General features: G+C 37.5%; 2 protein-coding genes across 3 annotated transcripts; both read left to right on the top strand.

Moving 5' to 3' along the window:
- The first annotated feature begins 5,893 nt into the window (after nt 1-5,893).
- On the top strand, nt 5,894-9,983 carry srd5a3 (steroid 5 alpha-reductase 3). 2 transcript variants are annotated; one of them, XM_081378304.1, is made up of 5 exons: nt 5,894-6,020; nt 8,150-8,301; nt 8,580-8,771; nt 8,969-9,094; nt 9,196-9,513. In XM_081378304.1, the coding sequence occupies exons 2-5, from the start codon at nt 8,181-8,183 to the stop codon at nt 9,453-9,455; spliced, it is 699 nt and encodes a 232-aa protein (XP_081234430.1). In that variant the 5' UTR covers nt 5,894-6,020; nt 8,150-8,180; the 3' UTR covers nt 9,456-9,513. The 2 variants fall into 2 exon arrangements, with proteins under 2 accessions (XP_081234430.1, XP_081234429.1); XM_081378303.1 differs by lacking the exon at nt 5,894-6,020 and adding an exon at nt 7,810-8,047 and having other exon boundaries at nt 9,196-9,983.
- A 252-nt stretch (nt 9,984-10,235) lies between these two features.
- On the top strand, nt 10,236-16,549 carry tmem165 (transmembrane protein 165). Its single transcript, XM_081378302.1, has 6 exons — nt 10,236-10,623; nt 12,048-12,273; nt 13,359-13,534; nt 13,653-13,838; nt 15,063-15,168; nt 15,277-16,549. Exons 1-6 carry the CDS (start codon nt 10,483-10,485, stop codon nt 15,351-15,353), a joined length of 912 nt encoding a protein of 303 aa, XP_081234428.1. The 5' UTR covers nt 10,236-10,482; the 3' UTR covers nt 15,354-16,549.
- Nucleotides 16,550-22,319: the final 5,770 nt, after the last annotated feature.

Below are 22,319 nucleotides of genomic sequence, written 5' to 3'. Positions count from 1 at the left end.
GTGCGCTGATTGGGAGGAAGACGAGGGAGGAGCGCGCGCAACATGTGCTTATCAAATATATGACCGTCCTTTTAATATCCATAGACTCCAGAGGCCGAAGGTCCCAAGAACATAGACCTTCAGAACAGTCTAAATCACTTTATCAGAGATCAATTACGATAGGGGACCTAACTCAATCAAGAAGTGAAGATATGGAAAATGCACAATTTCCTCTAAACAAATGCCTTTCATGCCGGGGTGAGAATACGGTGGGTTGAGGGTTCTAACCCCTCAATTAAGGTTTAATCATCATGGTCCAAAGAAAGTTGGATGGATTTTTTTTTTTTTTTTTTTTTAATGGAGAATTAAGTGTTTTCTTTAAAAGTGTTAAAGGAATATGGAAATACTTTTAATTTAATTTGATCAATTTCTATTTTAATCTTGAAAGTTACATACTTATTTTGCAGTCCAATTTTTTTAAAACTGTGCATATCTTATGTGCATCTTAGGACACAAAAAATCTAAAGTTGTACTAAATAAGAGATTTTTACTTGTGGATCCATGGGTTCCATTTTAAGTTAAGCTGAGTTGAGCATTAACATGACATAGGCTAATAGTCATGAGGAACTTTCTTTGTTTAGCAGAACCTTCCAATAAATTGGCTAACATTGTGTTTAGTCAGTTGAGCAAATTTAATAGATTGTAGTAGGCATTACTCTAGCAAAAGATATATAAAGCCTATTTAAATTGAAATAATCACTCTAACGGTGACTTGACGTAACACAAATATAATCAAAAACACACAGAGCTAAAACATCTATTAATTCTGGATGACAAGTATTTATGTCATCCTAAATTCACATTCTTTAACCAAAAACACAAACTATTCAAGTGCAAGGGATTTTGAGTGATGCTCAGAAGTTACCACCAAACTTGGTGGACGGGATGCTGTCCCAGGTTTGGGCAAGGCCAATCTGGGGTAACGGGAGATCACCCTAGCACTTTAAGTCAGATTTTTTTTATGAAAATGTATATGACAGTTATTTTTATGACAAATTTAACTATTTTCTTAGTTTTTGATTTTGTATGAAATCAAGTGTTTGATTTTTAGTTTAAAAAAGTAAGCATTCTTAAGTAAAACATTTTTTTTTTAATTAAAAGACGTTAAAAAGATGTATTTTAAAAGTAGAGGGGCCAAAGACCATTTTGGTTTCTGACAGAAATTCCTTTTTTATTGACATTTTTTTACTGATCTCAGTCAAACAGAAGTAATAGGAACTGATTCTTGTATCAGAATGGCACCTTTTGAGTATTTTTTTTTTAATAATCAGGATTAGAATAGATTCTGTATATTTCTAAATACATAACTCAATGAATATCTCCACCTGGACCGCCTTCTGAATAATTTAGTGAAAGAAATGCTACATTTTGGCTTATGTGTAAACGACTAGCAGATTAATTTTGCCGAGGAAGACACTTTGACCATTCCATTGTCTGTAAACAATCTGTGTGGCCATGTTTCCTGTACTGTAAAGTGTTACAGGACAATCATTAACAGTATTTCTGTTCCCCCGTCTCTGGAGGTAAGGAGGCTGGCAGAATACTGGTAACCTCCCTTGTTTTTCCAGCAAGCTGAGATAGAATGTCCCAGAGAATCTGCCTGTGGGATATGGGTGGATCCAAAGGATAAAACTGGATAAGGAGGGGGGTTACCTTTTGTTGTGTAACAGTAAGCCGTATGACACAGGACATCTCCAGGCAAACAATGCACTAAGGCCATGTGTTGCGTATAAGTGACGGACAATATCAAGTCTTGGGTCAAGTGTTGGTTGTTTACAGTGGTTACACAATTTATGGTGTGATAAGTTTGTGCATATGTAATGGGAGACTTAATTATGAAGACACTCTTTAAAATAAAGGTTCCAAAAAGGGGTTTCACTGATAGGTATATGCATGAAATTACCTTGTCTGAAAAAAAAAATCTGATGTCTGGTTTGTCTGATACTTTAGAAGCAGCAACTTTACACTTTGGCATGCTCATTTAGTCTCTTTTTGATTGTTGTTGTTGCAGGGACTGTGAACTGATGCATTATGGGTCTTGGTTGTTCATTTGGGGGTTTGATCAAAAGGGTTAGAGTTTGAGTCTCCAACCACCACATGTTTCCTGTCCTGGTCATTTCTGCTGGGTGTCGAAGCAACCAAAAACACTTCCCCCTCTGAGCAGGGGATCAGGAAAAAGAAAGCACTTCCTATCTTTTGGACTCGTGCTAACAGTAGGCATGGAAAAGCCCTCAAAGGGAACTCTTTGTGTTGGTTTGTTAGATAGAAGAAAGAGCAAAACATTGAAAAATGTTGTGGTGGGGGGTTTAACCATGATGCAATAATTGAATTCTCTATTGCCTACCACATCCCAATGGGCCCGGTCAAGGTGTGCCAGTTCCTGCTCTGTCATCAGCGCTAGTTACTGGAAAAGAAAACACAGAGAAAGCCATGAAAAATGAAGATATTCAGTCAACCAGAACAAGACAATAAAGAGATCTCAATCTAACCATATAGCGCTTTAAATCCCTATTGAATCATATAAATGCACAATAATACCTACCAAATTCATGTGCTCTAATAAAAATGGCTTATTCAGGGTTTTTGGAGAAAGCGGCATTCTGAAATGTCATATAAATGTGGTTTTGGAGATTAAGAGAAAGTGGTTTAACATGTGGCTCATGCGACTATGTGAACATGCTAGTTTTTGGAGAGTGTGCATGCCAGAGTAAGAGTTATACCTGTGTGTGTTGAATCAATACGGGATGCAATTTGTCATAGGACGTGAAATCGAAGATCGAAGATAGAAAACGAAGATCGTCCATGTTCAACTCCCGCCGTGGTACAGACCAGTTCTCGAGACCGGTGACGGGGAGAGAAAGCTGCGTGTATACTGTGGCACTAAGCTAAAAGCAACTGCGGTGAAAAACAGGGGGCTCATTTATATGTCTTCAAACAGAACAGCAAAGTCAATAATATAACTGAGTTTAAGAAACTGTCTGTGTCAATGTAAAAATATGACTGTACAGCACAAAAAGAGAAGAAAGCTGTCACTGTTTTCCCTGTTTTTTATGTGTTCTGTGTTTGTGGTAAACTGTGCATGTACTTAAGCTGTCCTCTGGGCGACATGGAGTTAAATGGTGGCTTACTAATATGTCAGAATGTCTACTATCAAATTATAAGAAAGTACCTATAGCAGGTGTCCAACCCTGCTCATAGAGGGCCACTGTTCTGCAGAGTTCAGCTCCACTAAACACACCTGAACCAGCTGATCAAGGTCTTTTAGGCATACAAGAAACTTCCGGGCAGGTGTGTTTGAGGCAAGGTGGAGCTAAACTCTACAGGACCGAGTTTGGACATCTCTGATCTCATAGTGCCATAGTGATATGACATGAGTGGATAGGCAGGGGGACAGAAGAATGTAAAGAGGAGAGAAGAGACAACGAGTGTCAGAAGGGATCTTAATAGGGTCCAGCACTATGTACAGTGAGGAAGAGTCGGGAGGGGGCAGGAAACACTGCACACATCCTCAGATAGGAAACACGGTCTTTTCTATGATCATCCTGCGTCAAATATTTCAGAGGTTTTGGTTTGTTCTCTTTCACACACACACACACACACACACACACACACACACACACACACACACACACACACTTTTATTGACTGAACACACATATAGTTAATGGCTCAAGTGGGGAATGAGGTTTCCTTGCATTGCTGGCAAACTGTGCAAACAAACAGACAAACGCATATTGTCTCGTCTGGTTATTGCTTTACTTCCTGTTATAAATCACAACCCTATTAAAGTTAAAAGATAATGAGTCATACATACACACACACACACACACACACATTTTTGCAGGTGTAATACATATGAAGTATTGGTGACCAGTTTTTTTAAAATCACAAATACTATTATTTATTGGATGGGTCATGAAAGTACAAAATAAGACTGGGATTGTACATCAATTGTCAAGTTGTGTCACTGGACCACTCATATCATATTTCTATGGCACTATGATATAGATTATTTTCAGAGGTGGACAGTAACAAAGTACATTTAATGTACTTAAGTACACTTTTTGAGTATCTGTACTTTACTTGAGTATTATTTTTTTCTGAAAACTTTTTACTTTAACTTCACTACATTTGAAAGACAACTATCGTACTTTTTACCCCACTACATTTCTGTCAAGGCTCTTGAGTAGAAAGTTGTAACGTCAGTCGGGATGATTTTGGTTGCAGGGATTGCATTTTGGTCGGGGTGAAATCAGATTGACGTCAGAACCCGATGTCGGGTTGTCAACCCGATTTTCATTTTCAACCACACTACAACGTCTGTCCAACGTTGGAGGTAAACTGGTAAAGTTGATTCAGAATCCAATGTCAGATTGACGTTAATGTCAATCTGACATTGGATTCTGACATCAACTTGATTTTCATTTTCAACATTGGGTTTGGTCTTCGAAATGCGAATTTTGTCATTGTTTTGGAGCACACTAGCTTATAGATAACAGTAAGGCTAACATATTCATACTAAAAACCAAAAAACTTTGAATAGGGCACTGTTTAAGGGAACAGCCATTTGGGTGTCCGAAACCATTGTGGACGTTATTGAGTGCACTTATACAATCTCACATTCAATCCCACTACTGGAACTGTGTTCTAGAAATAAATTTGATATTGATATGAGGGTAGGAAGGCAGGCATAGACTCAGAGGCATAAGGTACTGTAAGTATTACATACAGCAATAATAAAACAATGCATTGACATTTACTTTTTACTTCTGATACTTAAGTACTTTTAAAAACAAGTACTTCTGTACTTTTACTTAAGTAAAAATCAGTCTTTACAACTTTAACTTGTAACGAAGTAATATTTGACCAGTAGTATCTGTGCTTTCACTCAAGTAAGGAAGTTGTATACTTTGTAGTAGACATCCTGACATATTTCCGGCATTTAAACTACCAGTTTACCTCTATAGATATGTGCTCAGACTATTGTGAATCAAAACAAAACATCCACAAGCACTAGATACGTCCTCAGAAAATGACATATTTTACTTGAGATGTCGGATTGTCTTTGTATATGTTAGTAGTGATTTTGCTCCCTTATCAAAACATAATTGTGACTAAAAAGCTTTTATGTATGGGAGTAGATGATAGAAAAACATTATCTAAAAAATGTATCCAGTGAACCAATTATTTTCTAAGAGTGGGCCTACTGACAAAATATATTTTGCCTGCTGCCCCCTTGTGTTCATAATGTAGAATTTCAAATTGTAGTAGCCTATTTGTACGGGCCGATTCGGTGACCCAGAGAGTAAACATAGACTAAAATAGCCTTTTAAACCAGATTAACCGAAATCTGCTTTCTCTGTCGTGGTTTTAAATAGCCCTAGACTTAGTCTAGTCCAGAGTTTAATAAACTGATTTCCCAGAGGAATATTAGAGCTCCAGTTATCCACATAAGGTTTAAATTAAACCTACAGGAGATGGGTTAAACTTCAGATTAATGTTGTGTTTCAGAGAAGACACGTGGATTGCTTGGACTATGCCAATTAAGATCAATATACATATACATACGCATATCTATATAGGCCTCAGTGGCGATTCTAGGGGGTGGCCTGGGGTGGCCGGGGCCACCCCTGAAAGCTCATTGGCCACCCCTGTGGCCACCCCAGATCTGATAGGTAGTTGGTCAAGTTCGTCAACCCAAGAAATGAGAAATGTTGCCAATCAATGATGACAGCTGATCAACTGATTTAGGGCCAGTTTACATTTTTTAACTAACACAGTAACGGTCAAACTGAGACTTTGAGAGCTGATTTCTGCTCAGCGGACGTTTGGCCATGCAGGTCAGGTGACTTATGAGATGAAAGTACGTGCGCTGCACGGTGCACCTGCTGCTGCTAGTCCGTGAAACAAGAGGACGGTGACGGTCACACAGTTGCAACAATACAACAACAATAAAATCGCTGGAATCAGTCGATTGAGAGGTATGGTCGGGACCCAAAGCAGCAGAGTGCGGCTCGGGAATATAGATCTGATGGCCGAGTGCGGGCACGGGCGGTAATGCACTCGTGTGTGCTGGTTGCGGGAGAGTAAAACGATTCGCGGGACTCCCGCAAAATAGAATTATCTATAAACTGAACATCTAAAAACAAATAAATTGTCATTCATCTGTTGCACAAAAGCAACAAGAACAACTAAGACAAAATAGAAACGATTTACAGGCCAGAGTCTCTATGTATAACATGTTTGCATTTGCAACAATGTAGCCAATCACAGACATATGTGTTGATTTCTTGAACGCAGTGGCCAATCAGAGACATTTAAGATAGAATCCCCTCACCGCTCAAAATGGACTTTTTGTTCAGTGCTGATTTCTGCATAGGCTACTGGCAAATCATCTGATTATAGCAAACAAAGTGTATATATTATGAAAGATTCATTATGCAGCCAGTTTCATTGATAATAACAGAGATTTGTGAGATCACGATGAACTGAGATGTCAGCTTTTTAGGAATTATTAAGGGAGAAATCCGTCCTGCGCAGGTCTCTAATGTAGACTTTAAAAAGTAAGTAAGAATCTAAGTAAGAATCTTTATTGTCAATGTATATCAAGTATACAATGAAATTGCAATGCTCTACGGCCAGTGCATAATAAATATAAAAATTGTTAAAACAATAAATAATAAAAAATATAAGACAGAATTTAAGAATATATAAGACAGAGACTACAGCTCACTCCATATTGTCCACATGTGTTATGAATTGAAAAACAAACGACTAACATTATATTTACATTAAAAGTAGCCTAGGCTGCAATCTAGTGTATGTGAACCTTTTTGCAGATAAACACAAGTGCATTTTCAGACAAGTTAATGGACAAGTTAATTGAGTAGCCTAAATCATATTCCCACTACGGTAATTAATAACAGACTATAGTAAACACATTTCCTAAATAGGCCTGTGACTGTATCTTACATTTTATGAAATAGTACCATTATTTAAAAATAAAGTTTGCACTTTGTTACTATTATTAAAATCCTCTATTGTTCATAAGAGTTTAAGGGTTTTCATAACATTACTTTATAGTAGGCTATATATGGCCACCCCACTCAAGTTTTGTGTCCCATCTTGGCCACCCCAGTAAAAATGTCCTGGATACGCCACTGATAGGCCTACCATGATTTTTACATATGCATGTCTTCTTTGAAACACAACATTAATCAGAAGTTAAACCTGCCTCTTGATTTAAACCTCAATTTAGCCCTGGAGTAGCTCTAGACTTCGTCCAGGTTATTTCTTGCATGAAGTATTGTTCTTGTTCTTGTTCATTTGCATTGAAATAATTACAAATAGATTTCCAGGCATTCATTTTCTTTGATTCCACAGCTGTATTTCAGAAAGCCATTTTTTAAAACCATGATTAACTATTCTATCTAGATCAAGGCCTACTCCTGTCTTAAACCCCGTCTCGTTTATAAACTTATAGTATCATGTAATGTTTTCACTATCAGTATCAAGATGTTCTGATTCTTTTTCTCCAGTTTTCTGATCCACAGTGGGGAATATAATCATCGAAAGCTTGTTTTAATAAACATTCATTTTCATATATTTTAAGAATATGAAAAGATTTTGTATAGAGAGCTATGCAGTAATGTTTCTTTTAAGCGTGTTAATCATGCCAGATGGCCTGGAACATTACCTGACCATAGAGCGTGGGGTCTACCAGCAAATTTCTGTCAGTGGAACCTAAAATATCAAGTATTTGTTTCCTTCGGAACAATTACACGAGAGGACGGAAGTATGGTGCTGCTGCGATGCATACAATAGCAATAGTTAATATTATATGGTTTTTGTTAGCACTATGTTTTATAGTAGCCTTTTGCCTTTATAAATTTTCGTTGAAACTGCCTAACAGGCTCGAGGACGTGTTTCAGGATTTAATCCGATATGGAAAAACTAAGGAACCCATCAAGCGCCCAAGCAGGCAGCTCGTTTTTGACGTATCAAAGAGGTGATTTTGGATTAATTAAAGTTCTGTATATTCCCCAGATATCGTGGTTTGAGCACGCCAAGACGACTGTGCAGGAAACATTTTCTCTTATGTTTTCTTTAGGTGTTTCATTCATTTTTACGCGGTGTCTGTCATGTGGAATGGGCTGCTCCTACTGTTCACCATACGTTCTGTCGTCATGAGTGAGACACTCCCTGATTGGCTGATTGACGCGCTTTGTTGTTTGACTGGCAGACCAAGAGATGCTTGGAACGGTACTTCAACAATTTTTTTCACTTTATCTTACTTTTTTAAAACATGGTGACCAGCATGTTACTATATTAAAACCGCAATAATGTAGTAACCAACTATGCCATTAAAAAAATTAAATACAATCAGAGAAAAATTCTGAAAGCTGTGTACACTTTTTAAGGGAGACCCTATATTTTTAATATTATTATTTATTTCTCACGAATATCTATTTAATTTGATCTGTTACTTTCCATTTACCATCCAATGAATATTCACATGCTTAATTATGTGTTATTTTCAGAGTTACATTTGTCCATTCTGCTTTTACAAGTGCTACTATGGGTCCATTCCTTTAGACGGCTATTGGAGTGCCTGTTTGTCAGCGTATTCTCTAATGGTGTGATCCATATAGTCCAGTACGCATTTGGTTTGGGCTACTATGTCCTACTTGGACTAACTGTCTTGTGTTTAAATGCCTCTTTGCCACAATCAGGTATGTAAAGTTCCTATTTAAGATTCTATCAAAACTTCATATTGTTTTTTGTTTAGTTTTTTACTAAAATGCAACTTTAAATTGCAAACTCCTAACCTAATTCATGCTAAATTGACAAAAAAAATTTTAATATAGAAGCCCAGATTTATCTGGATATTGCCCTGAACTTTACTATTTGTGTCTCTCTGCAATGTCAGGGGCTGTTCCTCTCTTTAAACAGCTCACATGGTATCATGTAATCGGGACTCTTCTTTTCATTGGGGCATCACTCCTCCAGCACTGGTCCCTCTCACTGCTGGCCAAGATGAGGACTGACAACTCAGGTAAGAAGCCACTGGAGTCTGTTTAAATTATATATAATTTTTTTTATTATTATTATTATTTTTTACAAAAATTTAATCTTTATTCTCTCTATGCAATACAGGTAAAGTAAAGACTCTGGCCCACAAGATGCCATGTGGGGGCTGGTTTGAGCTGGTCTCTTGTCCACATTACCTGGCTGAGCTTCTGATTTATGTTGCCATGAGTGTTTGTTGTGGCTGCTGTTCATTAACCTGGTGGCTGGTGATACTGTATGTACTCTATAACCAGGCACTGGCTGCACAGCTCTGCCATGATTACTACAAAAGCAAGTTTGAGACATATCCACGTCAACGCAAAGCGTTTATACCCTTTGTACTGTGATTTATGCATTTTATACGAAAATATGTACCTAATGAATAAATAAACTACTAGCTTAATGAAAATATAGCTGATCTCAGTTGCGCTCTCTAAAAATGGGAACAGCTGATACATGGTTCATGCATGTTTAATGTGTAAGAAACATGCAGGGCAACAAGAGCGAAATGGACCGTTATCCTGACAGACTGACCTCAGAAGGAGATTGACAACTGCTGCTGTCAGCAAATTACTCAAAATGGAAGTGGATCCTACCCCAAAGAACAAGATCGAGTCCATTACATTTTTTTTCTGTCTAATTCTATTGATGAATCGATGACATTCACTTTATTTTAATTTTTACGAGAAAACATTTGCAAATACAGAAAGGTTAACAATTATAAAATACGATAAAAAATGGGTATTTTACATATATTTGAAGATTTCACTAGTTTATGATTCAGTTTACATTACATTCAATAACATGTTTCTGCTACCCACCTTTGCTTTTCCTTTCTATTTACACCGATTGTGTGAATATCGTCCATCATTATTTTGAACTTCGTGTGAAAAGATATTTTCACTTTAAGTAATAGTATCCACTGCTTTTCCACTCAGCTGCTAATAAATACATTTCAGAAATGTGCAAATTCGTGAAACAATGAGAAGCCAAACTCAAGTCTATAAATTATTTTTGTTTTTTGAGAGGAGTTTCTAATCTCATATTTCCCTTTACGTTACAACTCTACCTAACATGACGTGTTTGTTTCTTCATACGTTATTAAGACTGACAACGTTTCAACCAATACTCTAACTCGATTTTAGTGACGTATGCCTCTCCCGTACACGTTTATCTCCCAACTGACCAATCACAGTCAGTTTCCACACGACAGTTTTGTCTTATCCTTTGGCGTTAGTCTCTCGGCGAAGATGATGACCACGGTGGGCTAGCTAAATCGTAACGACAAAACGCTAATGTTTATAAATTGGCGGTTTTATTAGCTTAATTTGCAGAGTATTAATACAGAGGAAACCGCATTAGCCATCCCTTAAGATGCCTCTCCGGGCCGGCGAGCGGCATGGCGGTTGCACGTTTAAATGCTTCCTTGTTCTACTGAATGTCGTGTTGTTTTCAGCCCGAGTTATAGCAACTCAAGAAGAGAATAAAGTCATTAACGAGCAGCAGCCCGCGGAGGTGCGTAAGAACACATTTTCCTTTTTGCTAGGAAACATACATAAAGATTATTAAAACTATTTAAATGTGTCCAATTCAATGAGGATTGGAGCTAAAACTAGCTAGGTAACGTTAAAGAGTGTCATTCAAACTAGTTTGACTAACTTGCACACTGGCTAACCGATTTGTTCACTTGGTTATTAGGCTGGAATAAACGGATGAATGTAATTTTGTCAAGCAGGGATCATCCAGGATATTCTGCTGTAGATAATGTGCGTTTTTATATTTTTGTAACTTATATAACGTTACATGTAACTTGTAACCATAAAAAAAAAACGCTAGTTCCTAATCTACTCATCTATTTATGTGAAGTGTTGGAGCCCCAGGAGTTTGCCCACCCTTCTCAAAGATGAAGTGCAGGACCAGTTCAATTTGATCAGTCAGAGGCACATTGTGGTATTGAAATTAAGCTTTTTCCTCTGAGGGTATGAGAGCAGATCAAATTAAAGAACCTAGTTGCATTGATGTTGTAAGTAGGGGTGTAACATGTGACTAATGTCACGATGTCACTCTATCACTGATATATTTAAAATAATGTAGGCCACTTTTTACTGGTAACATAAGACATTTGGCATTATCAGGACCCACAAATATTCTTCCATTGCATTATTATACATTATATTCAACGTTATACATAGTAGTTTAATGTAGTACTGACACTAAAACTTGAATTTTTTCACGCACATTTTGGGTGTACTATACTCAATACATATTGTCACTATGCACGATGCATATTGTTGCATTTTTGTATTGTGATATATTGACTAAATATATTGTTACATCCCTAGTAGTAAGTGTTTTTAGTTATGTTGCTGCTGTTAACATGTTAAAGGGATAGTTCACCCAAAAATGAAAATTAGCCCATGATTTACTCACCCCGAAGCCATCCTAGGTGTATATGACATTCTTCTTTCAGACGAATGTAATTTGAGTTATATTAAAAAAATGTCCTGGCACTTCCAAGCTTGATAATGGGAGTGAATGGCTGTTTGACATTGGAAGTCCATCAAAGCGCATCTATTCATGATAAAAGTGCTCGAAACGGCTCTGGGGGGTTAAAAAAAGGTCTTCTGAAGTGAAGCGATGCGTTCGTGTTAGAAAAATATCCATATTTAAAACTTTATCGACTAAAATAACTAGCTTCTGGCAAATCGATTTACGCCAAAAGAGTTAGGCTAACTCTTGAACTTGACGCACAACGTAAAGTCGAACGCGGTTGTCCAGTCCTGTTTGTTTGAACCGCGAGAGGCGTACAAAATAAGGAAAAAAATCTCTAAATGTTGTTAGATTTTCTGTTGTTCCATATTTTGTAGAAATGATGTTGCTTAGACAGTTGTTACTATTAATTGACCTATTATAATTTCATAATTTCTGTCCTGCTGCAGAAGGCAACCACCGCTCACGCTCTCGGCCCGGCAGTGAGCATCAATGAACCCAATAAGGGAAACCTGGGCTTTATTCATGCCTTTGTGGCAGCCATCTCAGTCATCATCGTGTCTGAACTGGGAGACAAGACATTCTTCATCGCAGCAATCATGGCTATGCGCTACAATCGCCTCACTGTTTTGGTGGGAGCCATGTTGGCTTTGGGACTCATGACATGTCTGTCAGGTAGGTGAAATACAGTTGTTCCAAAGCACCTTTAATTTGTTTTTAAATCATTACAAATGTTGATATGCTAAGACCTTTAGTGTCACATGACTTTAGAGTGAAAAAAAAAAACGTTTTTGTGTATTACATATGTATAATCTGTTATCTGACATAAAATTGAACTTCAAAATCAAATACCCTCACCTCCTTAACTTTTCGCCTGTCCCACCCTTTAGAGCTGTCTGAATCACCTGTAGTTCAAGCCAGGGTTGGCAGGTCCACGGTTTTTCCCTACACCAAACATTATTTGTAACGCGCCTCTCATCCAATAACTGCAAACAGCTTTGTTACTTCTGATAAGAAACAAAGTCTCAGCTTTCAAATTCTGTCAGTTTTATCACTAAAGTAAAAAAATAAATGGTATTTTGGCACCCTTAAATGTGACGTGACGTATAATAAACGAATGCACATGAAAAGGTATGTTGAAAGATACAATATAACTTACCGAAATGTAGCATGTATCATGTAGTCACTCAATCAGTGTTTCAACCACGGAAAGACATCAATAAAACAGCTTGAGAACAATGTCACTGAACGTTGCATTTACCTCAGGAAAGTTATCCAATGTTCACAGTTCTTTAGCTGTAAAAAAAAAAAAAACACTAGAGAGGAGCTTATTTACTAATATGATAAATGTGTCGTATCGGTGCTTCTTTAAATCCTATTTTTGTCTTTCATATCTTTCTCATCTAGCTTAGCAGTGCATAGTGTCAGTAAAAGTCTTGTGAGATATTTACAGGATATCATTCATAATGCAAATTTCATAGTAAATTTACATCCATCCAAAACAATATCATCATGGCATACTGATCTGACAGACTTCTTTTTGTCTAGCCAGCTTTATCAGTGTCTTATATAATTAAATATTATATCTTTATATTATATCTAAATGTTTTACAGAGAGTAGCGCATAATTCAGCACTTAGGCTGCTTTTTTTTATTTGCTTAATGTCTAATGCATTAAAAGAGTGTTGATCTACCGTGTGTCTTTTATAAAATCCTCTCAGTGCATGAATGACCTATTTTTCTGTTTGTCTTCCCATTAGTCCTGTTTGGTTATGCCACCACCATTATCCCACGGATCTACACCTACTACATTTCGACAGCGCTGTTTGCCATCTTTGGGTTGAGGATGCTGAGGGAGGGACTGAGGATGAGTGCTGATGAAGGGCAAGAGGAGCTGGAGGAGGTCCAGGCTGAGATAAAGAAAAAAGATGAGGAGGTAACAGCTTTGTAACTGAAGTGTGTTTGTCCGCAGGTATGGCTATATATAACACCACCTGAATATTTGAAGCATCTTATCTGACCTCTGATTGACTGACTGACCTCTCCTCCCTCAGCTTCAGCGCTATAAGCTGGCAAACGGCACACCCGACGTGGAAGTGGGGTCGACGGCGAACTTGTTGCCTCAGAGGAAGTGGCACAATGTGATCTCACCCATATTCGTTCAGGCACTCACCCTCACCTTCCTCGCCGAATGGGGTGACCGATCTCAGCTTGCAACCATTGTTCTGGCTGCAAGAGAGGTATTGTACAGAGGCCAAAATTAGACCCATTTTCTAAATTCTTAAAGCCCATGAAAATGCATTGTGCATGAATTAAAAAACCCCTCATGAGTTAAGTGTCTTTTTGGTCACTTTTAGACAGAAAATCTAAAGAAAATTGAACATATACAGAAAGATAATACAAATATAATTTCACTCACCAAGCCTGTCACTTGAAGCAAATATCCATCCCTTCTTAAATGTCCGCGCCAGCGAGCGCGTTGGCCGTTTAGTGAAACTGACGCAAATAACAGTTGAAATAAATAAAATAATTATTTAAACTATGTTTTACTTATGATATAAACATTTAGATTAAATATGCCATTCAAATTAATGGAGTTAAGCACTTAAACATGAAATCATTACTGAGAAGTTACAACATTTTTATATTCAAATTCAGTCAATTGAAATATTTGTTGTGGATGTGGTGTTTTTGAACACTTTTCCTCTGGCATGCTGTGTTTTAATGTTTTAACCACAGAGATAATTGCTTATCATGGTAATACCAGTTTGTCTGATAAAATAGTTTTGTGCAAATAATGCCCAAGGCCTATCTGTTTCCATTAAAAATATCAATTAAAAATACAATTCGGCCAGTGGAAAAGATTGAGAAAAACTTTCTCTGAAATGTATATTACACTATTTGATTTATGTATTCAAAAACAAGGCAAGGATAAGCAACTACTTGTAATTAACTACTACTAATGTAACTACTACTAATTGATTTTTATTAATGTAATGTGTCTTGTACCGTTAAACATTATCACGTGGATGAATAATCATATGCAAATGATATGCAGATGAGGATCTGCATAGTAAAACTAGGCGTTGTAAGCTCCATATATGGTTATTTCGGGGAGGAGACGCACGTGCGCACAATCTTCCGTTGACTGGGATTTCTAAAGTGAATTCTGCGCAGGTTCTGGCGTTTGAACGGTTTTATAAATCCGAATATTTTTTTGCGTACGCCATTTTTGGCTTTCGGGCGCACGTACACTTTTAGTAAGGCTCCTACGCACAGTTTTATAAATGAGACCCCTGGTCTAAATATTAAAACGTACACTAGATTTACATCTCATTTAATAGCTCAGTAAAGTCCTGTAGGATGACTGTAATAATCCAGCACTTTGTATTGCTCATTTTTAGCAGCTAGCAAATCACTTTAGAGGTGTTTCCTGTGAATAACTGGCTGGTTTTGTGCTGCAGAATCCATTTGGAGTAGCAGTTGGGGGAACATTGGGACACTGTCTGTGCACAGGACTGGCTGTTATCGGTGGAAGGATGGTGGCTCAGAAGATCTCTGTGAGAACCGGTGAGATTGAGTCATTTACTACAGTACTTAATGTTCTGTAGGCTTGCATGAGAAATGATCTATATCCAGATTTATTTGCTGATATTTCCTTTTATGTCATGCCTACAGTTACAATCATTGGTGGGATCGTATTCCTCGCCTTCGCGTTCTCCGCCCTCTTTATCAAGCCCGATTCTGGATTCTGATGGATGAAGTAACTCTTGGTTTAATTTTGTACATAGTCACCACAGTACAACACCGAAGAAGTGGAACAGAGTGAGACTACGCAAAGACTGCGGATGGCTTGCTTGTTAATTTGTTTGTTTGAGTGAATCTCTCTTGTGTGAGTGAGTGAATGAATGAAAAACAATTTACTGCTCATGTCTTAATGAGCATTTAGGTTTTTTTGCTTAATTCCTCCTCGCTTTTCTTTCAACCAGACATTACTCAGTTTTTAGGTGATCCTTATATTTCTCCAGTATGCCACCTAACAGTTTACTTGAACTTGCCAGAAGTTTGTCGTTGCACATAGTAACATTTTAAATAACACATAATGAATCTTGATTCTATATTGTTTTACCTCTGTTTGAGCAGTGCATTATGGATAGATGCTGGCCTGGGTCCAGTCTATTTTATTTAAGTTCAGTCTTACTCGACTACAACAGCTGTAAAACTACAACCAGATCAAGACGAGCACCTTCACCCTTCCCTATGACATCTTGTGTTGTCTACACACGTCTCAGTGGATAAGAGCCTCAGCGATATAACAGTCATGATTCCTTCATCAATGACAAACTACAGTTCTGAATCGAACACTGAACTATTCTTTAGGAACTGCCTGGAGTGTAAACTGCCTGTTGATGAGTTGTCCTTGTATTCTTTCATACCATATTACCAAAGGCTTGAAATGTAGTATGAAATGATGTGGGTTCTGATTACATCATCACATGTGGCCTTTAAACTCGGCCATGGTATTTACTGGTCATCATTGTGCACTCCTAAATGCACTGGTGATCACTCCTCCCCTTTGTGTCACTGGTCATGAAGTGTTAAGAACAGTCATGTTGTCACAGACTCCCATGGAAGAGGCACACAGGAAATAGTTTGCAGTCTCTTTGTCAAGGAATTGTAACTATAGGAAATAACTATAATTATAATTTCAGAAGTCTGCCCTTTTCCTCACACGTTTTTATTTATTCTAGTACGGAGCACAGATGTTGATATTTTGTCATGGTTGAAGAATTTTTTCAGTCGAGGAGGAGTTTGGGTTTTTTCTTTCTTTTTTTGTAATATTTTCAGGGTGACTTTGTCAATATTTGACAGTGGTTAAAAATTGTGCTGAGCTTTAGAGAAACTACAAAACTGTTATTCCTGTAAATATTAAATTAAAAGGTCAGTCTCATGTGTTTTTTTTTTGTTTTTTTTTTTACAATATGAACACTATTAAACCAAGGAGCAGATGTAAATACTTACAAGGTTATAAAGTACATTTTTCTAAGATGTTAACAAATGTACTCTCAAATAGTTTTTGGGTAATTACTTTGTCACATGTCAAATTGTATGAAATTATTTGCATTAGATGGAAAATATCAAACCATGTGGCATCTGTATACAAATGATACTTGAGTTTTTCTCAGAACAAAATTTTTTGAGCCCCCTTTTTAATTATTAAATTTTTGTGGCCATCAAGTTCACACAGGTTTACTAGCAGAATAACCACCGGTGTAGTTCCATCACATACACATGTTCCAAAGTATTTGACAAGCAGTAAGTGAGTTTGTCTTAATTTTGAACAATATATCTATTGCTTCATACATCAAAATCTTAAGAAACGTGCTATGTTTCCACAAATACCTCGTTTTGATGCCATATAATCAGTGTTGGGCAAGTTACTTAAAAAAAGTAATTAGTTATAGTTACTAGTTACTTCTCACAAAAAGTAACTGCGTTAGTAACTGAATTACATCATTACAAAAGTAACTAATTACCGGGTAAAGTAACTATTGCGTTACTTAAAAAAAAAAAAAAAAAGTGTAAATATAAGAAATTTCTTGGATACCCCAATATGAAATGTTAAATGAATTAAATAGACACTAAATAGAACATGCTTCTTAAGAAATGTACCAAAAATAAATAAATTGTCATAGAAAATATAGCCTTCTTACACATACACTAGTGCATATCATTAAAATGATAAAACTCACACACCTTTACAACTGGTAGACTGTATTGCCTACTTGAAGTATTTTCTTCCTCACAATATTAAGTTTAACAAAAAGTGCTCTCAATATAATACTGAACAATGTACCAACATAAATAATAATAATAAAATATAATCTTTTGGGGCTTTATTTTTATAACCTACAGAGAACGTCATCATCAGAGGTTAGCCAAATTCTAGTCGTGTTAACAACCGGTCAAACAAATAGCCATGTTTGAACGTTCCCTGCAGGTTATTTTGGAGTTTATGTTAGGCTATATAAACTAATTAAAACATTGCATATGATACCAATATGCTACAGAGATTATTCTAATGCTGAAATGTGTAATTTATTTATAAAGTAAAGTATTCAAGTATTTATGCTCGTTGTTCGGACACATTCGGTCTCTGTCGCGCACTGTCGAGCGCGTTCTCGGACACACTCGGTCTCTCTCGCGCACTGTCGAGCGCTTTCTCGGGCACACTCGGTCTCTCTCGCGCACTGTCGAGCGCTTTCTCAGACACACTCGGTCTCTCTCGCGCACTGTCGAGCGCTTTCTCGGACACACTCGGTCTCTCTCGCGCACTGTCGAGCGCTTTCTCGGATAACGGTCTCTCTCTCGCACTGTCGAGCACGTGGACACACTCAGTCTCTCTCGCGCACTGTCGAGCGCGCTGGCTTAGAGAGAGCCTACTCGGATGAAAACCGCTTCAGTGAGCTCAATTATCCACGACTTTCCCGAACTCTGACCTTTCCCGTGATCTCTATGGCAACGTAGAACAAGCCGGTAACGAACTTCCGGTTTACGTTAGCCTGAAGATACCGCTATCATAGAGCCTCAACAAGCACAAACAACTTGCTTGGATAATGAGGAGTAGAGCTTAGATCGGGCCCAAAAAAATCAAGCTCGACCCTACCTGAGCCCGTTGTGTCCGAGCCAGCCCGACACATTAACTGTAATTATGAGCCCGAGCCCAATTTTGACCCAATCATTTTTAATACGTGGGCCGTTATAACCAGGGGTGGCGCCAGATATTTTTTTAACGTGTGCTGAGGGGGTGCTAGATATATTACATATAAATACTTTTAATAAATTAGCAAAAATTGGCCACTTAATATTTAATATTCAATTATTTTAATGATCACAATTAAAGTATTAATTGTATTAAATTGCACAAGCACAACATTCGGCATTCAATCAAATATTATTAAAGATTTATTATTATTAATAATGTTATTTCAACACAATATCTCGTTATTTCGACATCATATGTGTGCCGAGTGTGCGTGCAATAAGCAAGATGTGCATTTGTAAATCCAGAGACACGCGTGCATTGATTTTTAATGTGTTGTCTGTAGTGTTTTCTGTCAGTGTCTGCTGCAAAGATGAAGTTGACGATCGCCATCTCCGTAGTGAACGCGCCTATAACCTAGAGAGAAATGCATCTTGGATTACATAATCAGAGAGTGTTTCGTTTAAAGACATTTAAAGCTTTCTTAAGATAGGCTATATTTCTCATGTCTGACCCCACTATGTCTCCCGATGCATCCTATCATGGTGTTCACTTTTCATAATCAACATAGATGGAAAAAATGACATTATAATATTTGAACAAATATGAAACTAAATGGTATTTAATGGCTACAACAAATATAGTAGCCTAGGCCTACATACTCTCTATCTGTACAAATTGCTGCACATTCAAGTTAATTCTCGAATTAATTTTCAAATTATTGAAAACAATAAACATACCACTTAAAAATATATACAGTTGTACTATAGCGTTACAAGAAACACTCTTTCTGCGTAGAGGGTCCGTTTATATTGGAAACAACTCCCATTCATTAAATCCTTCAGTTTTCGCGTGTTGTTTGTACACCTGACAACGTTACACGTTGAGCCACAAGGAGCCATTGCTTATCTGTCAGCATTACTACTTGTCAGTAATCAGTTTCACCCGTTTGTACCGCGACGCGAGTATCCCCTGTGTGCTATTTTTATTAAGCGTTAGGCTAAACCGGAACTGAGATACCGGCAACAGGAAGTATCGAGTGTCATGGCGACGCCCATTAAGACTCGCAGGAAAGTTGTGGATAGTAACGCCGCATTTTTATTGACAGTAACGGCAACGGCGTTGTAACGGAGGAAACAGTAATTAGTTTGATTACTCGTTACTGACAAAAATAACGCCGTTAGTAACGCCGTTTATTTATAACGCCGTTATTCCCATCACTGCATATAATGCAGATACATAAACGTTAAATTGGCTTAAGTGTCGAAAAAAGTTTTGGGAACACTAAAAATTTATTATATTCAAATTTTAAGGAATATTATGGAAGCTTGTTTCCGCCACTGAATAATAAATAAATAATAATAAATGCGACTTTTTTTCTCACAATTGCGATATATCAAGTCAGAATTGTGACTTTTTTTCTCAGAATTGCGAGAATCGCAATTCTGAGAAATAAAGTCACAATTGCGAGATATAAAGTCGCAATTCTGAGAAATAAAGTCAGAATTGCACGAAAGTCGCAATTGCGTGTTATAAAGTCAGAATTGTGGGATAAACTATTCTGAGGTAAAAAAAAAATCAGAATATAATTCTTTTTTAGTTAGATTTGGACTTTATATCTCAATTGTGAGAAAATATGTCAGAATTGCGAGATATAAACTCGCAATTGCGAGAGAAAAAAGTCAGAATTCTGACTTTATAACACGCAATTCTGACTTTATATCTCGCAATTCTGACTTTATAACACGCAAATGCGACTTTATTTCACGCAATTCTGACTTTATATCTCGCAATTATGAGAAAAGTCAGAATTGCGAGATGTAAACTCGCAAATGTGAGATAAAAAGTCGCAATTATCTTTTAAAATGTTTTATTTTAACAAGCTTCCATAGAATATGGAAAGTTCCTAGTTCAGTCAGTGGCAAAATACTTGAATTTCACTTGCTATTGTTCATGAACTAAAAGATGAGACAATATAATAGTAATTATGGTTTACTGATCCTTTAATACAATTCACACAAAAAAAAAAACACTGAAAAATACTAGTAAATCGTAATATCTGCAAATAACAAACGGCAATGCAAAATTATGACTTTACAAAAAAACCATTACAAAAATAAAACAAATATCAGAACATCAACATATGATAGATAAAACTATTTAACATATATTTAACATTTTCTGATTTAATATCTTCACAAACTATTAAATATAGGCAACTGTATACAGTCATTTTTCAATATGTTTGTTCAACGCTAGTTCAGTTAGTTGGAGACACCCACTAAATGCTACAAAAAGTCAAAAGAAAATTCCCCTTAGAGCCTGCGAGAGCAAGATGGCTCACTGATTGATAACACTGTTACAGACCCAGGTATGGAAGCATCTACAGACAAGGAGAGCACATCACACAAGACATTCACGATGGCAGCAAGCTCCAGGTGTGCATTTGTGGTTGGGAGAAAATAACATCAGAAGAAGGGCTTGATGATCCATCAAGGGAGAAAAGGGAGCTTGAGAGACCAGAGACAAGGGCCTCACATTGACCAGTACTTCTTACGAGGCAACAGGTCATATTGGTTGTGTGAAGCACAGCGACGGGATACAAACCAAAGTTCGCAGAGCATCAGCACCCCTGTTACTAGAGAGAGCTACAAGCACAGAAATACTGGTGGAGGAGCCCACGCAACCACAAAAACATCCAAGGAGAAAAAGATTGAAGGCCGCAAACCTGGTGTGAAATGTCCCAAAAAAGAATGGGAAACAATCATTTGTGACCTAACTCAAATCTTGGAGCAACAAGTAGGCACAGCAGCGTAAAAGCTTGAAAGGATGGGCACCAGCCAAGTCCAGAAGGCAGCAAGAGATCGAGAGGCGAGTCAAAAAGAGGAGACAGATTAAAAAACAGTGGAAAAGAGCCTCTGACGCTGAGCGAGAAGGTCTCAAGCCACTCCAAAAGGATATTAAAATCTGTCTGGCGACTTTGCAAAAGGCAGAGAACTTAAGGAAACTGCAAGAAGAAAGAACACGTTTCAAGACTCTTTCAAGTTTGTCAAAGACCTTTTTGAAAAGGAAAAAAGCAGAACTTTAAAACCATCAACCAACTGGAGAAACCTGGAAAACATCCATTGAATTCAATCTGGACACTAGCCCAACTAAATGGAAAGAGGCAAGAGCAGAATCTGCTCCAGGGCCTAACAGAGATGTCCTATGCTTTCTGAGGGTAGTATGGTATATATAAGCAAAATATACCCATGGCTTGGCAAAGGGCTGGCGGCGTGCTAATTCCAAAAGAAAAGGGTGCATCAGACATCAGCCAATTCTGGCCAAGCTGCCTTCTCAACACCTACAGTTTGGACTCCTTCCCCGGGCAATATGGCTACTCACCGTATATGAAGTCCTATTAACAGTTGTGGAGAAGATGTAGCGAACAATCACTTCATACGTAAAAAATTGGCCCTTGATGTGCCACTAACATCAGCCTCTATGGCAAAGGGGTCCTGGAACTACCTCTCACTAGTCTAACCGAATACAAGCGTTCTAAAGAAAGACTACAGTTGACACTGATTCCAGAGACGAGACCATCAGTACTGCTGCACCTCAGTATTATAATTATTTATACATATGGGGGTGTTTTACGTGATATAGGCTAGCCTAGTTAAGGTGTGTGTGTGTGTGGAGTGGGGTTACTGCGCTGTAACGGCAGAACTTTCGGGAACGTTTACAATCGTGTCTTAAACCTGTTATAGTACATTCATACATAGTTTCATGGTGGTACCCATAATTTAGCAAATTGTCCCATCAGCATCGTAAACTCGGCACAGCACTGTGATTCGGGGGTAGGCTCAAACCTCGAGGCCGCAAGTAATCTTGATTGCGGATGTGATTATTGCTTTTATACAAGTTCAATAAGAAGTTAATATTGAATAACTTAAATACGATGTTACTTTGGCTGTTTTCC

This window comes from Scardinius erythrophthalmus (genome assembly GCF_964197995.2).
Source record: "Scardinius erythrophthalmus genome assembly, chromosome: 11".
NCBI classification, from domain to species: domain Eukaryota; kingdom Metazoa; phylum Chordata; class Actinopteri; order Cypriniformes; family Leuciscidae; genus Scardinius; species Scardinius erythrophthalmus.
Note: the sequence above shows the minus strand (reverse complement) of the source record. Positions and strands in the feature narration are given on the sequence as shown.

Excerpts from the sequence above, each read along its gene's own strand:
- tmem165 (XM_081378302.1), top strand. The coding sequence starts at position 10,483 with ATGCCTCTCCGGGCCGGCGAGCGGCATGGCGGTTGCACGTTTAAATGC. Across the intron at positions 12,274-13,358 it reads ACTCATGACATGTCTGTCAG|TCCTGTTTGGTTATGCCACC; the intron begins GTAGGTGAAATA and ends TCTTCCCATTAG. Across the intron at positions 13,535-13,652 it reads TAAAGAAAAAAGATGAGGAG|CTTCAGCGCTATAAGCTGGC; the intron begins GTAACAGCTTTG and ends CTCCTCCCTCAG.
- srd5a3 (XM_081378303.1), top strand. The coding sequence starts at position 7,851 with ATGCATACAATAGCAATAGTTAATATTATATGGTTTTTGTTAGCACTA. Across the intron at positions 8,048-8,149 it reads GTTTTTGACGTATCAAAGAG|GTGTTTCATTCATTTTTACG; the intron begins GTGATTTTGGAT and ends TGTTTTCTTTAG. Across the intron at positions 8,302-8,579 it reads ACCAAGAGATGCTTGGAACG|AGTTACATTTGTCCATTCTG; the intron begins GTACTTCAACAA and ends TGTTATTTTCAG.